At 39.6% G+C, this 15,068-nt stretch overlaps 1 protein-coding gene across 4 annotated transcripts in view; it reads right to left on the reverse strand.

Annotated features, from left to right (window-relative positions):
• Positions 1 to 375: 375 nt before the first annotated feature.
• Positions 376 to 15,068, reverse strand: part of LOC109469859 (ankyrin repeat domain-containing protein 26-like) — a 40,605-nt gene continuing 25,912 nt past the window's right edge. For 2 of the 4 annotated variants that reach the window (XM_019768630.1, XM_019768621.1), the window contains 32 exons: positions 14,919 to 15,051; positions 14,648 to 14,728; positions 14,387 to 14,485; positions 14,036 to 14,120; positions 13,588 to 13,695; positions 12,950 to 12,976; positions 12,128 to 12,226; positions 11,671 to 11,775; positions 10,806 to 10,940; positions 10,344 to 10,565; positions 9,939 to 10,105; positions 9,410 to 9,557; positions 8,890 to 9,015; positions 7,856 to 7,918; positions 7,571 to 7,636; positions 7,246 to 7,350; positions 6,892 to 7,011; positions 6,656 to 6,727; positions 6,440 to 6,538; positions 6,149 to 6,199; positions 5,941 to 6,014; positions 5,585 to 5,654; positions 5,152 to 5,223; positions 4,942 to 5,023; positions 4,533 to 4,621; positions 3,974 to 4,042; positions 3,354 to 3,500; positions 3,036 to 3,119; positions 2,733 to 2,827; positions 2,488 to 2,611; positions 2,112 to 2,157; positions 377 to 1,960 (listed from right to left, as the gene is read on the reverse strand). In XM_019768630.1, coding sequence (XP_019624189.1) covers positions 1,854 to 1,960; positions 2,112 to 2,157; positions 2,488 to 2,611; positions 2,733 to 2,827; positions 3,036 to 3,119; positions 3,354 to 3,500; positions 3,974 to 4,042; positions 4,533 to 4,621; positions 4,942 to 5,023; positions 5,152 to 5,223; positions 5,585 to 5,654; positions 5,941 to 6,014; positions 6,149 to 6,199; positions 6,440 to 6,538; positions 6,656 to 6,727; positions 6,892 to 7,011; positions 7,246 to 7,350; positions 7,571 to 7,636; positions 7,856 to 7,918; positions 8,890 to 9,015; positions 9,410 to 9,557; positions 9,939 to 10,105; positions 10,344 to 10,565; positions 10,806 to 10,940; positions 11,671 to 11,775; positions 12,128 to 12,226; positions 12,950 to 12,976; positions 13,588 to 13,695; positions 14,036 to 14,120; positions 14,387 to 14,485; positions 14,648 to 14,728; positions 14,919 to 15,051 — 3,170 coding nt within the window. In that variant the 3' untranslated portion in view covers positions 377 to 1,853. Of the gene's footprint in view, positions 1,961 to 2,111; positions 2,158 to 2,487; positions 2,612 to 2,732; positions 2,828 to 3,035; positions 3,120 to 3,353; positions 3,501 to 3,973; positions 4,043 to 4,532; positions 4,622 to 4,941; positions 5,024 to 5,151; positions 5,224 to 5,584; positions 5,655 to 5,940; positions 6,015 to 6,148; positions 6,200 to 6,439; positions 6,539 to 6,655; positions 6,728 to 6,891; positions 7,012 to 7,245; positions 7,351 to 7,570; positions 7,637 to 7,855; positions 7,919 to 8,889; positions 9,016 to 9,409; positions 9,558 to 9,938; positions 10,106 to 10,343; positions 10,566 to 10,805; positions 10,941 to 11,670; positions 11,776 to 12,127; positions 12,227 to 12,949; positions 12,977 to 13,587; positions 13,696 to 14,035; positions 14,121 to 14,386; positions 14,486 to 14,647; positions 14,729 to 14,918; positions 15,052 to 15,068 lie in introns of all 4 variants that reach the window. The other 2 variants (XM_019768612.1, XM_019768635.1) reach the window with 2 other exon arrangements.

Consider the following 15,068-nt stretch of genomic DNA (forward strand, 5'->3'; position numbering starts at 1 on the left):
CAAAGCAATGAATAGAGAGCAATAATAACAGGCATGAAATGACCAGTAAGTGTTTACGTAAAAAGTCATACCATAAGTAGACATGTAGATGTAGATTCCACTGTATACATGTAGATCTGCGCAAATATAACACTGTTGAATGATGATTGACTGCAACCAATACATACGTAGAATATGTATCATATTTCTATTAAATATTAGTCAACTCGTATCGTGTCCTCTGATTGGTAGAACTTCAAATTCATTGGTCTACATGTACATTGTAATGATGATTTCAGGCATTTGGGTGCACTTTCTGAGCTGTGTGTTGAACACAATCTGTGAAAACTGTGCGCTTGAATATCATCTATATAATCAAGTCAGTGTGGCCTTACTCAATAAAAAACATACATGATACAATTGCCAAGAAGTTTTAATGAGACCAGAGATGCCAATACTGATAAATAAGTACAACATATCTTAAATACACTTAAAACTGCATTAAAGTAATTCTGTATACAAAAATAACACACAACAGATTTTCGAAATCCCTTAAAAAGACATGAACAGTTAAAAAAAATCAGGAAGTAACTACTGAATGACAATGCCATAGTCTACACAGAACTGGTTGTAGTTCTTTTGGACACTTTTAGACACAGTAACACATCCATGGTTGGAAAAAGTATGACATAAATCCTACTTCATTTTGTGCTTATTCGTTGCTGTTGATTTAGTATGTAAAAGGCGAAGGATTGTCAATATCATAGGTCCAAAACAAGAGTCAAATGTAAACTCTGACACTCCAAAGTTACAATGGATCCAGTATCAAGGGAGAAAAAAAGGTGAGCTTATCATCCATGTTGCACATGATACACATTTGTAGTCACCACATAGATGGACTTTCAGTGTAAGTTTGGGTGGGATTAAAGACAGCAGAATATTAGTCACCTTTTTTTAACTTTTATCAAATGTTAGAAACATATAAATATACAAATTTCAGCACCTTCCTTTACAACGACTACACACCTTTCCCTCCTTGTCAATACACCAAAAACTTGTGGCTACTCCAGGACCTGTCACACAACTTGACACAAAGTTTAACAGTTTACATGTACTTTGCAACACAAAACCTGCTCTGGTCAATGAACAACACAGTTAAAACATACAGTGTACACACATACTTACACCTTGGTCTTAAAGATATCTTAATGGCTCCTTTTGAAATTTCATTGACAAGACCTTAAGAAACACAATCCATTTCAGCAGTTATACTTTGCCTTATTTACATCATTTACATAAGAACTGAGGGGTAGCATGCTTCCTTGGAAACTGGACTAACTTGTCCAAACACCAATGGTTTTATTGCTTTTTATATTGTGGGAACATCACAGGTATTTTCTATATGCTGGACGGCTACAATACCTACTACTACTTTGCGGCTCAAATAGAAACTAGCTATTCTAAATGGACGGAATTGATAGTTATTCAGTAATAGTAAATCAGTGAATTGTCAATTCTGTTTTGATATGAATTCTGTCATTAAACCCTTTAATGATGTAATATACAAGTGCTATTTGAGAGAAGCAAGAGAAGTGGCATACATTTGTACATGTGAGGAAAAATGGGAATGCTGTTGTCATTAAGATTGTAAAATACTGGAAGAAATCAGACATGGCTTTCTGGAATGATACAAAGATTGCTTACAATACAAAGTTGCCACACACACTGTACATGTAGCTTTTCTTTGCAACGTCAACTTCCGGCTTGATACAGAAACTTTCTCACTACATGGCCTCAGAATTGCACAGTGGATGAAGGACATACTCAAGACCTTTGGACACAGTATCAGTAAGAAAACATGGCCTTGTGGTGTCCTACACAAAGTAGTTTCTGCGTAGGCTGTTGAGGTAGGCGCTGTCGTCTTTCATTGGAGACTCTCGTCTGCCGATACTGGAGCGACTGGGACCCAAACTGGTTGGCGCTGAAAAACAATGGGAAAATCATGTTAATTTCACCTCTATCATTTTGCTGTCAGAAGCTGTACAACTGCATGTGTATAACATTCATCAAGGAAAGGATACACTTCAGTAACAATGTTCTACATTTAGGTTAATACTTGCGAGGGCACTTACGTCTTGACATGTGATGGGCAATGCTTCTGTCCAGCTCTTGTCTCACCTAACAGGCACAATGAACAATTCAAGATGTTAACCTTTATGTATATATAGTGATTTACTTTTGACCAAAAACACAAGTCAAAGCAGAGTATATCTCTGATGGAAAGAAAATTTTAAATTCTTTTCTACAGATGAAAATAGCCACACCAAACCCTTTACCAGTACAGGTCTGTTGCAGGAAAGTACACAGACTCCTATTTACCTGCACTAGCCTGCATATGCAGAGGGGTGTACAAGCCCTGTAGATATGAATTTTTTGTAATGTACATGTATATACCAACACAGTATAAACTCTCATATGACAGAAGACATAAAGGTTTGCTGTTCCCACCTTCCTGGTCAGAGCGTCATCCCCATCAGCTGAGTTGTTGAGGAGGCTGGAGATGTGCAGGGTTCCTCCCATGCTGGTGTTCAGCAGGCCTGAACTCACATCCTGCAACTTCTGTCTCTCAGCACTGGAACAGCACATGTACATGATTGGTACATGCAGTTTTCTGACCTACAGTATGGTCTTCAGAGCCAAATTAAGCAGACTAGAGAAAGTTGAATCTACAAAATGAAATCTGTTCCACTTACGTGAGTTTGGAGACTGACTCAGTGTTCCTCTCCCTCTCCTTCTCCAGCTGAGAGTTCAGACGTTCTGCCTTCTTTATTGCCTCGTTGTACTTCTCCTGTAACAGGGAAGAGGTGATGAGACAATGCTACATGTATATGACTTCTGTCTCAATTAAGTGTCTATGAGAATTCTGGTCATAAACCAACTACTTCAAGGAATCAGATTTTCTTTCCCAATTTCACAATCAAATGTCTTGAAAAGGAAAAAAAGTTAACAAAATTGTTTCTTTCTTCAAAATATTAGAAATAAATAAGAACTCTTACCATGAATCTATCTTTTTCTGCAATGACTGTTTCCCTCTGAGTCAGGCTGTCATTGAGGGAGGATCTCAGTCTGGCCAGCTCTCCCTGAAAATCAACAGGTTAGTTGGTCAGTCTTCTTTTAGTACAAGTCTCAACAATATCCTTTAACAGTTACTGTATATAAACAGTATATGAGCATGCAGTCAAGTAACTTCAACATTTTTTTTGCATCAGGGCTCTAATGACAAAGGGCAACTAGAACTTCCTACCATCAGGAGGTTCAGGTTACAGATTGTATAAAACCTATGAGTCTTGAAAAAATGTCAGACTTTGTATTACCTTGAGGCCATTCATGGACTGTTCATACTCGCTGCGTATCTTCTCATCGTTGCTGTCCCTGAGTTTGTCCAGTTTGTTGCGTGCCTGCGCCTGGCCTTCCAGGTACTCATTCACCTGCTGGAGCTTACTGTTCAGCTCCACTCGAGACTGGGGGGCGCAGAAAACACCAAGATATTCATGTCAAAATTGGCACAAACTCTGGCTCTGGGGTTGCTCCATTTAAAAAGTAAGAGGCCTGGAAGTCTTTCAAAGGTCTAAAAAGTTTTTAATGGTGAGGAAATCTTTAAATTTAAAATGAAAGTGATGACATGTAAAATGTCAAAATATTTGTCATGTAATTAGGGAAATTGCTGAATGATGAAATACATGTAGCATACAAGACACTAACACATTTTTGTACTACCTTTGATTTCTACATGCATGTGAATACTTAATGTACAAAATGTTACTCTGTAGTGGAAAAACACAGTGTGAGCAAAACAGTGCATGGTCAAACAAGTTCAGTTCACAAAAAAGGATTCTCAAGTACAAGCCTACCAGTGAGGGTGAGTGAAGAAAAGCAAAGTCATTGACAAAGTTGTGACACAGAAATGAATAGTTAAAGAGGTACACATGCATACCTGTGCCTCAAGCTGTTTCTTGTAGTTGTCAATATAGGACTTGTCTACGAAGTTTGAGTCCACATGTTGCTGTGCAGGGCAGAAAGGAAAAGTGAACTTAAGCAGCCACCCAAGAACAAAGTATGGTAGCTTAATCAAACCTGGGCTCCTGTCCTTATAGTATGGCTTCTCTTCCCAATATACAGCTGCGATGTAGAAACAGTATGATGACATCTTGACCTTCTTGCTAAGTAGATCTACAGTGTAATTATGTCTTGTAATGTGTTATGTTTTGTTGTATTTTGTGTATTGTTACCATCCCCAGAGCTAGCCTATGTAAGAGCCATTGACTAGCTGAGCAGATCTAGTTTTATGTCTCTCACATAAAAATCACTAAATAGAAAATAAACAAAAATCTAGGGTAAAAATAGTACCTTGGACTATCAAAATCTACATTACAGGGATTATCTAAAATACTGAAATGAGTGAAAACATATCAGATACCCAAGATTAAAATTAACTTGGAATGATATAGATAGAAGAGGCCTATGAAAGCAGAAAGCACACAATTATCACCAACCTTGTACTTGATAAATTCATCCTCAATTTGCTCCTTCAACTTCTCGAATCTCTGGACCTCCTTCTCCATGGTCTTATATGATGTCATATCTGGCAGGAAAATAAGTCTTAGAGTTAAACATACCAGACTAGATGCACATGACATTGTACAATGTTGGCCATACTAGTACTGTCCATGCAAGAGGCAATACATGTACTTGTGCTCTTGTCAGACCTACTACTGGTGCTTGTACTAACTTTATCCATTTTTGACAGAGGCACGGTATTTGAGGCTGAACTGAAGATAAGCAAGTGTGATGCAACTCTCATTCTCTAAGAGTAAGACCAGCACATTTAAAATATATGGTGAATTTAAAGAGCATCCAGTAATCTGAATGCACTCTTGAGCTGATGTCATCCTGTGTACTGACCATTCTGCAGCTGCCTATTCAACATGTCAGACTTGGCTCTCATCTGCTCCTCCTGCTCCAACTGACCTCTCACTTCTCCAACCTGATGACAACGTACACATGTACATGTTCATGAAAGAGATTAGGCCATGTTTACATACATATGATACATGTACATAATGTTGGCAAGAAAATAAAAATGTAGTTGTACTGTGGTATAGTTGAGCTGACCTGTTTCCTGAGTGTGTCAATGGTTCCCTGTAAAGCCTTTCTCTCCTGACCCCAGTCTCCAGACATAAACTCCTGTGGTAAACAACATCAAAAATAAAAACTCATTACAAGTTGTTGGGTCACCTTTTTTTCTGAAAAAAAAAAAAAACAACAACAAACAAAACACATATGCTTATTGCATGTACTGAAAAAATTCTGAAATCCTGAAGCAGCAATTTTTCATATCTTGCTAACTTTTAAACAGTCAGATAAAGTTAATAGTTGCATGACTGTATATTCTTCAAAATGCTGAAAATGCTGATAAATTATTCTTCAGGCAGAATGACTGTTTGATGACCATTGGTGCAAAAAGACTTTTCCTCAGGTATACATGTCAAAAACAGCAGGAGTTGCTGTCGCTGAACAGCATACATGTATTTGCTGACTTTCTGACCTTGAGTTTTTTCTTGGCTCCTCTGAGCTGCATCCTGGCTGTGGCCAAGTCCTCCTGAAGTCTGGTGTTTCTGTGAAGGGAGGTACAAAGTCACAAAGTCAGTAAAGGAAGACTAGACTACTGTACATGTAAAACTCTACTTGCAACCAAGGCTGTATGAAACAGAGCCTTTTACAATTACCTGATGATACATGATGATAGGGCAAGGAATTACAAGGGAGTAGCAAGAATCCTGCAAAAAAGACTGCCTAATACATGTATGTCTTGAAGACACTGTGTATCTACAATGCTGTCAGGAAATGTGGACTAGTCTTACATGTATAATATGTCTTTCTAGAGTTGTTGTTGATACTTACCTCTGCATCTCTTCGTGCATCTTCTCTTCAGCCATTTTCTTGAGTTCTGCCATTCTCTTTATCCTCCTCTTCTCCTGTAGCATGGCAACATCACAGGGAAACATTACATGATTGTACGCTGCTGTCTTACAGTTCTGTGTACTGATGATAATAAAGAGAAAGGCTAAACTGAAGCAACAAAAAGGTTCAGAACTGATGGTTAACAAACCTCATCCACTCCTGTATGTGCCTCTGCCTTCTCTCTTTCAAGCTGTGCAATCTAGAATAAACAGAAAATGATAAATTCTTTTGACATAGACACATCTATAGACACTAAGTTGTAATTTGTTGACTTTACAAAAGGACTATCATTGTTGGCACTGTCATTGAAGCAAGCAAATACTTACAGGCTTACTGAAGATTGATATGGACACTAGAACAGACTTATACAATATCAGGAAGTGTCTAGATAACAGCATTGTTGGCCTCCTATGTTAATAGTTGGAAAGGTCACACTCACTCGGAGTCCCAGCTTTGACCTGGACTTGACCTCGCTCTCCCATAATGCCCTGGAGTCCTCCGCATCTCGAGCAAACAGGCTGCGATTGGCTGCCTCCTCCTGTGGATGTGGGACATGTGTAACTGTTACAGCATTTACCGGTAGAGGATTTTAAGAGAAGTAGCACTAATCTTGTAAAACAGTGTTAAATTTGATGAACTGCCATTGCACACTTACACTGAGTTTGTCCTCCAGGTGAACGTTGGATGTCTTCAGGTTGGCGACCAGGGCCTCCAGGCTGGACCTCACCTGATGGGACAGAACAACAGACATGATGCAGCGGAAAAGTTTTCCTTTCATCTATTTAGACAGGGTAGTAAAGTACTAGTATATACAGGTTTGATGTAATGTAACCTCAATCTCTTTTTCTTAAGTACAATACACAGTGGGTCTGGATGGTTAGAGTTCCCCACCTTGTGTGAGTCCTCCAGGTCCTTCTGTAACATCTCCCCGCGCGTCTGCTCATGTTTCAGGGTGGCGTCCAGCTGGGCCTTCTCCATCTGCAGCTTCTGTACAGACGTCTCCAACTCAGCCTGAAATACAGGAGGGGGGGGGGAACTTTCCTTGGTTCAGCCCAAACACAATGTTGTTGCCATGACAAAAACATGATGGTCATACATTCCATCTTTTTGACAGACATAATCGGCATGTATAATGTTGAAAAGATAAAAAAAATTAGGTCAAATCACAACAGAAGATGAGCAATTTGTAGATGACCAAAAGATATATAGGACTTGGCACAATAGAGAAACATGTATACCAGGTACCTTTCTCTGTGGGTCGACTGAATGTCTCTCCATCTCCTTGGTGTGGTCCTGAAGTTCACGAATCTTAGTCTGCGAATCATGTCTCTGTTCCTCCAGGCCCATCACCTGTATAGAGAGAACCAGGGCTACATGAAACACTAATTAAGACACCTTGTATAATGCCTTGGATAGAAATAACACTTAATGATTAGTATCTCTAAATTCGTATCATAGATATGGCTACGTATAACTCTGAAATTGTAATTATTGTTTTGACAGGGGTATGAATAATATCATAACTGTATATGAATAATTGTGTATTGATAATTATGTAGTTATCACTGACCTTGCTCTTCAGTCTTTCTATCTCTCCCTGGAGACTATTTTTCTCAATCTCCAGGCCGTCTTTAGCCTGGAAAAGAGTAACAGCACAATGTAGGATGAATGACTGCAACATTTCTAAAGAATATATGTACTGTATTAGAATAGTTGGTTGTTCAGACTGAGAATAAGTTATAACTAAATGTATTACATGTAAACACAATTTTGTTCAATTTAAAACAAGAGTAAACCAGTCCTATCATTATTGAACCAGCAACACATTCAGGCTTTGAAAAAAAAGATTAAAAACCTTTTTGACTCCTTCCAGTGCAGCCTCGGCAAGAGAAACCCTCTTCATTGCATCAGACAGCTCCTATAGGGGGATAACATTCAGATTTCATCAGATCAAAATATACTATGAGTACATACAAGTGGATCTTCTCAAACTACACTAAATCAGCTTCACATGCCAGCACTTTGAGTGGAAAAAGTTGAACTAATAGCCAGCACTTGGAGAAGGATTCAATTTGTGACTGAGTAAAAATGGCTGCTAATGTCCAGGTGCATTATCACTAAACCTTCCAGTACAATTCCCTACCATTTTCAGACCCTAACAATGCTAAATTTGAGGAGGAAACCAAGCTTATAATATGTGACAGAAAGAAACATTTCAGGATGGTGGGTGTTCTTGATTCCTGCATACATAACACCAATGCATTGCCTGCTTATTGTGCTTTATGATGAATGGTGGTTTTGCTTGCCCCAGCCTGAAACTGAAAATACATCGCTGACAGCCTCCCGTGCTTGTGGTAAATGCAGGTGCTCTGTTCTGTACAGCAGTGACGAATTCAGCAAGGTGTTTTGAAAAACTCACCTCAAAAAGAATTTCAAAGATCCATAAAATTCAGGCCAAGAGCAGAGGGATATTCAATGACACAATCAACAATCATACATTTGTACAATGTTGCTGTTGTCATACAACTATCAAAACAGCAGACTTGGACCACACATCTACATGATTGAAATTTGTACAGCATACAGTACATGTATCTAGAGTAGAAGGATGAGAGCTGGATGACTCCAAACCTGCTTCATGCTAACACAGGTATGTTGTTCTGTAACTAGGGAAGCAATAGCCCTGGCCAACACATCACATGTTACAAATAATGGTTGGTACTATCGACAGAAAGGGAGAGCTAGTTGACTCCTGACTTGCGGCATGTTGAACTTGCTGCTATTTATAGTCTTCATCCCAAATTGCATTCCATACAGCATTTTCACATCAACCTAGTAAGCTGTATGACAAGCAAAACAATAGTCCTGGTGATTCTGATCTGTCCTGACCTGTTGCATGCGCTGGTACTCCATGCTGGAGGCACTCCTGTTCATGTCCTGACTCCTCATCTCCTCCCTCATCATGTTCACTGTGTCCGTCAGAGACTTGTTCTTCTCCTCCAGACTTTCCTTCAGCTGGACACAAACGTACAACAAAGGATTCAGAATGAGTGATCTTGGCATGCAGCTAAGCTATCCAAGACTATTACTAATAATCTAGACATGTAATTAGTATCTGTTAAACCCTAGTCATGCGATGCCCAACAATTGTTGGGTTGCACATACAGTACCATCCATATACAGGTAGCACCCTGTATAGGTACGATTCGGAGGTATTTCTCGTGCAACGAATCACACCACAGCGAAGTAACTGTGCACCACAGGGCAAAAAAATTAGGGGTCTATGACCTGATAATAACATGACAGTACTGAAAAATATTGTGTAAAAAAAGGCCAGCAGGACAAGGATCCTTAATAGATATGTACTCTTCCTGTTCTACTAAACCCGAATGGGTTCTGAAATCCTCACCCTTTGGTTTTCGTCCTTCATCCTGTCCAGCATGCCCTGCAGCCTGTCCTGTTCTCCCCCTCCCCCCCTGCTGCCGGGTCTGCCCGAGAACTTGGAATCTTCCGCCTGCTGCTTCAACAGCAGCGACTCGTTCTGCAGACCTGCGATCCTGGGCACAGACATGGAGCAGGAGGAAGTGTGAGGAAAGTGCAAGTGGGAAAGTTTGGACAGCTGTTACAGGTTATCGAATGCTACGGATGTTGCAGACTCTAAGGGAACTTGGACACAATCACTGATGCCTTCTGACTGTACGAACTTTGAACAGAAAACTGACAAATGATAGTGATACTGGGGAACCATTGGATAATACAACCCAGAACAGCTGTTGAAGACCAGAGATTCACAGGGAACACCTGTTCTATTTACAGTGATATTTACCTTTTCACAGAAAACACCTGTTTTGTCTATAATATTACCCCAAACTCCCTATGTTGTATGCTACTCCGTATGACATGCTTACTAAATTACAGTTTCTAGTTGAAACTCTTACTTCTCATTGGCTGTCTCCAGCTTGGCCTTGAGCTTGGTGGAGTTGTCTCTCTCCTGCAGTACTCTCTGTTCCAGGGTTTCCAGGTTACCTCTTCTCTGGTCCAGGTCTCTCTGCAGGTTGTTCAGCTGGTTGTTTTTCTCGTTCAGGGAAGCCTGAGTCATTTGGATCTGTTGAAAGACATGACAAAATACTGTTACAATAAAGGATTAGGATATGAAAAGTGGACCTTGATTTCTTGTTACCTCATGAACAGTCAATAGAACAAGTGTACAGCTGCAGTTCTCTTCTTGTCATACAAATTCTCTGTATATCTTACCCAGCTTCAGGTGAACCTGTATACATTTGTATATGTATGTTGTTGTTCACAGTGCATGCAATAAACAAGGCATCCCCTTCTCCCCTCACCTCATGTTCCAGCCCCTTGATGCGTGACTCTGCGGTGCCCAGCTGCTGGCTCAGCCCACGTTTGTTCTCCCTCAGGCCAGACAGTTCCGCCTCCTTGTGGTCGATGGCTCGCTTCAGCTCGTCCCTCTCGTGCTGCGACGCCCGCTCCAGCTCGTTCCGCGCCAGGTGGCCCTTCTCCAGCTCCTGGTTGGCACCCTGCAGTCTCTGCTTCAGAGAGTCAAGCTATACAGCAGGGCAGAAACAACATCAGCATTTACCTTATAGTCAAACACTCAAACTGTAGGATAATGCAATTTGATTTTGATTTTTTTAGTGAATGAAGCTACAGAATGTCTAGTATCTACAGTAAAATATAAAAACTGTGGTTCAGCACTTTGTCAACTGAGTGTCTAATAACTGTAAGAAATAAAATGTTGTATAAAACAAAACAAAACAAAACAAAAAAATACAGTAATAACTGACCTCTGCATTGAGCCTGTCCTTCTGAGACTTCTCCTTGTCAAGGTCGGCAGTCAGCACGGCATTCTGGGACTTGACCTGTGCCAGCTGATTGTTGAACATGGCATGGGAGTGTGCCAGGGCCTCCTCACTCATTCTCTGTCGGAGAAACAGCAGAGGTTAGCAAATACAAATACTTGTAGTTCTAAATGAACTTGATAGGAGAACAGTGATGAAACTTGTCCCTTGACCAACAGTTAGGTGAAGATAACAGTGACTTCATACAAAAAAAAAAATCATTACTTTTTGAGTTATGTTGTCAACAAACATACAAATTGATACAATCAAACAGCAGCCCAAAGATAACCTCTTTGTCAGAACTGACCGATACAACAATGCTCCCTCGGTAACATTTTTCCATTTTCAAAAAAAAAAACATTCCTGGATTTGGTCTTCATGTATGGAACCTACATGTACATGCGTAAGCTAACCATCTGCATCATGACTACAACAAACTGAACAATTAACCAACAAATTAAACAAAACGCTAGTGCTTTTTGTCTAAGGAAATCACACAAAAAAAAGCTAACAGGAACAAAAACGGAAAATTAACACTGACAGCAAATCCTGGCAACTTTTCAGACTACCCTGACCTTCTGACAGCTGAGAGATACATGTACCTTGTCTCTTGTCTGTAGGATAATGGAAAAATATTACAGATTCTATGCTGGTGCTTAATGATGGTATGAAACTCAGCCTATAGTTTGTTTTGCATAACCAGTGAACTGTGTTAGGCATAACACATTAGTTTTGTACAGTAAGTACAAGCTGCACCACAATACCATCTTGCCACATATCAAATACAAAGTTTAACATTATTTTGACTCACAATCTCATTCTTGAGCTCCTCTATCTTGTTGTTGAGCTCCTCGTTCTCACTGTGCAGCAGACCGTACTCATCCCTGTACCTGGTGCGCTGACGCTCCAACTCAATCTGGGATGGAAGGAAACAAAACAAAATACATTCACGTACACATTCAAGCTGATATCGTAGAAGAAGATCAAGCAGTAACCTTTATTTAGCCTTTTAAGTTATTAACTGTCAGTTTTGGATTCATTCAGCACCAAGGACAGGGATAGCAATCTCAGTGTGAATGTCAATCAGCACCAAGGACAGTAGTATCTGGCATGCATTAACAGTATTTCATTACATGTAACTGGGCATATCTGGTACTAACAATTCTTATAACTTTAACATGAAGAATTACTGTTAATGTGTTATATCTGTTTGCGGTGAGAAAGTAATGCTGGTCAACAAGAAACAATGTAAGGTACAAAAACAGTACCTTGAGATGCATGAGTTCACTCTTCAGTTTCTCATTGTGGTCAGAGACAGACCGTCTCGTGTCGTCTGCACTTTCCAGCTTGTTTAAAGCCTCATTCTGCTGTAAGGGAGACAAAATATCAGAGCTAAATGTTATTATTTAAAACACAATGTCAATGCTCTATTCAGGCACCATAAAACACATTTTAAACTTGGGAAGACATTCATTTGGAAATTTGAAGAAAAGAAATTCTGAAGTGAAATATTTCTACAATTGTAAAAGCAGCAACAGAATTATAAATTTACCATAACATATTAGATTACACATTCTTTCGAATAAGATGTAATGTTATACTTAGCATATGCTCCGCAACTAAATGAAATATATTTCAGATTTCCAAATTTCCTGTGTGATGTCTTTCCAAATTCAAAGAGACCAGGGTAGTTTTACAACATAGAAGTCAAACAGAAAAGCCTGCTGACATACATGTAACATATTTCAGTGACACATGTACCAACCTGAAACGTAAAAAACCCTTTTTGATTTATAATAGCTTGTTCAACTCTATAAGTACAACAGTTAATCACAAGCAGACTTAAGCACACAATGAGAACAATATCAGCCTGCCACACAAAAACATGCTTGAACTCAACTCATATGTTAGTAGGAACAGACAGGTCATGCAAGAAAACACACACACAGCATGCAAACATTGCTTCATAAAACACAGTTTAGAAAACACACAAACCAAAGCAGCTATGAAGAAACTAGTGTTAGTATTCATCATGCAAACTAGTCCTGCATGGTGCTAGAGAAACACACAAATGTGAGGAGGTGACTCACTCTTTCTACTGACAACTTGCTGATTTCCTATGGGATGAAGAACATAATGCGTTGGTAACAAAGTCATGCCCCTTCATGCTTTACATTGTGATTAACTACAGGCAGGGCTTGGTGATGCAAACATGTATGCCTGTTACAATACATGCTCTGTTTACAGAAACAATGACATACTCAGTACAAAGACTGCCCATCCTCCTTGAGCAAGTAGACTCTGTTTGGAGCCGCCATATCATATATTCAAGTTGCTACTACTGACATTTCCCTCATTTTTAAAACCCCCACAATTCTTGCTGGTCATTACCAGAGAGGAAAGACTAATAACTCCCCAGGCATTCATGTCTGTGTAGTTAACCACTGATGCGCATTGTTGGTTAGCTTGCAACATGATAACATCCCTTACATTGAAGAATGACCCAGCTTGGGTATGAATAAACACTATATCATGCAACAGGAAAAACTCTTATCTGTTATAACTTGGATACCATGGATGACATGAAGAAAGAAAAGAGAAAATTTAGGACATAGGGTATACGAGAAAGATCAATAGGAATGAATACAAGTACATAAGTGAAACAGTACAGTAAAGAAAGAAACGTGACTGCAAGTTAAACATCAGGAGGCATGAAGAGTTGGAGTACCTCGTTCTTGAGCTGCTGCATCTGCTCGTTGTGATGTTCCTCCTGAGACTGTCGAGCCTGCTTCTCCGCTGCCAACAGTCGCCGCGCCTCGTCACGTTCTTCCTCCAGCTGGGAAGAAAAAAGAAAAATGTTAGTTTGATATTCATTCAGCACCAAGGACAGGGACAGCAGTGTCAGTGTGAATGCTATTCAGCACCAGGGACAGCAACGAATGTCATTCATAATAACAATCTTGCAATCAGCACCAAGGACATACACAGTTTGGTTCATGTTATTTTCAATGCTGTTCATCGTGACTTTTTTGGAATCATGAAACTTTGCTTTATGAGGAAATGAATAGAACCAAACTAAACCTATCTATCATTTCTGTCTAAGATGTTATGTCAACAGTACATTGATTTTTCTTGCCCACAAATGAAGAGTTGAAAGTAAGACACATTCTCCTTACAGCTTTGACTTGTGACTGGGTTGACCTGAGTTCCATCTGAAGACCCCTGATGGTCAGCTCAGACTTCTGTTTGTTTTCTACTTCTCTGTAATGATAAACACACAAACAAATAAACAAACATGTCAACGCTAATTGTGGCAAAAAAGACCAAAAAAATTTGTTTCTAAGATATACATTTGAATGGCAAGAAAATACAAGTAACATTTCTCATTATGAAATGTCGGCAATACACAAAGCTAATAGTTTGTCATTTAAAAGTTTCTTGCCTTAGACTGTTTTTTGCATTGCCACAAGACTTGTGCAATCATTACAGAACAAAAGTTCAAACTAGGGTAAGAAGAAATATCGTACTGAGAATATTGTGTCTCCTTCTTGGACAGCTGCTCTTTAGTCTTGTTGAGAACAGTGTCTGCTGTCTTCCTTCTTTCCTGCTCCTCTCCTAGTTGATATCTGTTAAACGAAACATGGTAGGTTACACCTCAAATCAAACTGACACAAAGTTGGTGCCAAACGGCTACGTTAGCAGGGAGAATGTTAACTGAAACCTGTGAAGGCAAAGGACAAATTAAAATGAAAGACCAAAGTTGAGTCAAACTGTTATTAAGTACTTACTTCAGTTTTCTTATCTCTCCCTCCAGGTCGATTTTGATGGTGTCCAGATTGGACTTCTCTCGGTTGGCTGTGTCCAGTCTCCTGTAAAGGAGCAGGTCAAGAACAGAATGGAGTAAGATATTTCAAAAGACAAACAGGTCAGTTAGTGACTGTAGCATCTATAAGTAACAACTTCGAAGATAATTCTGCAAAATTTTTATTGTTTTTCTGTGACATTACAAATTTTCTACATGTATCTCTATAATTTTAAGTTGAAGATGACTCTCCTCACCTTTTGAGGTCTGTCCTCTCAGACTCCAGTGACCTGACCTTGACCTGCACCTCCTCCTTGCCGGCCTTCTCCCTCTCCAGCTGACGGCTGACCTCCTGTAGTCGCTGGTTCAGCTTCAGCATCATGGAGGAGTCTGACAAAGGAAATATT

This window comes from Branchiostoma belcheri, unplaced genomic scaffold, assembly GCF_001625305.1.
Source record: "Branchiostoma belcheri isolate BF01 breed outbred unplaced genomic scaffold, Haploidv18h27 scaffold10, whole genome shotgun sequence".
NCBI classification, from domain to species: domain Eukaryota; kingdom Metazoa; phylum Chordata; class Leptocardii; order Amphioxiformes; family Branchiostomatidae; genus Branchiostoma; species Branchiostoma belcheri.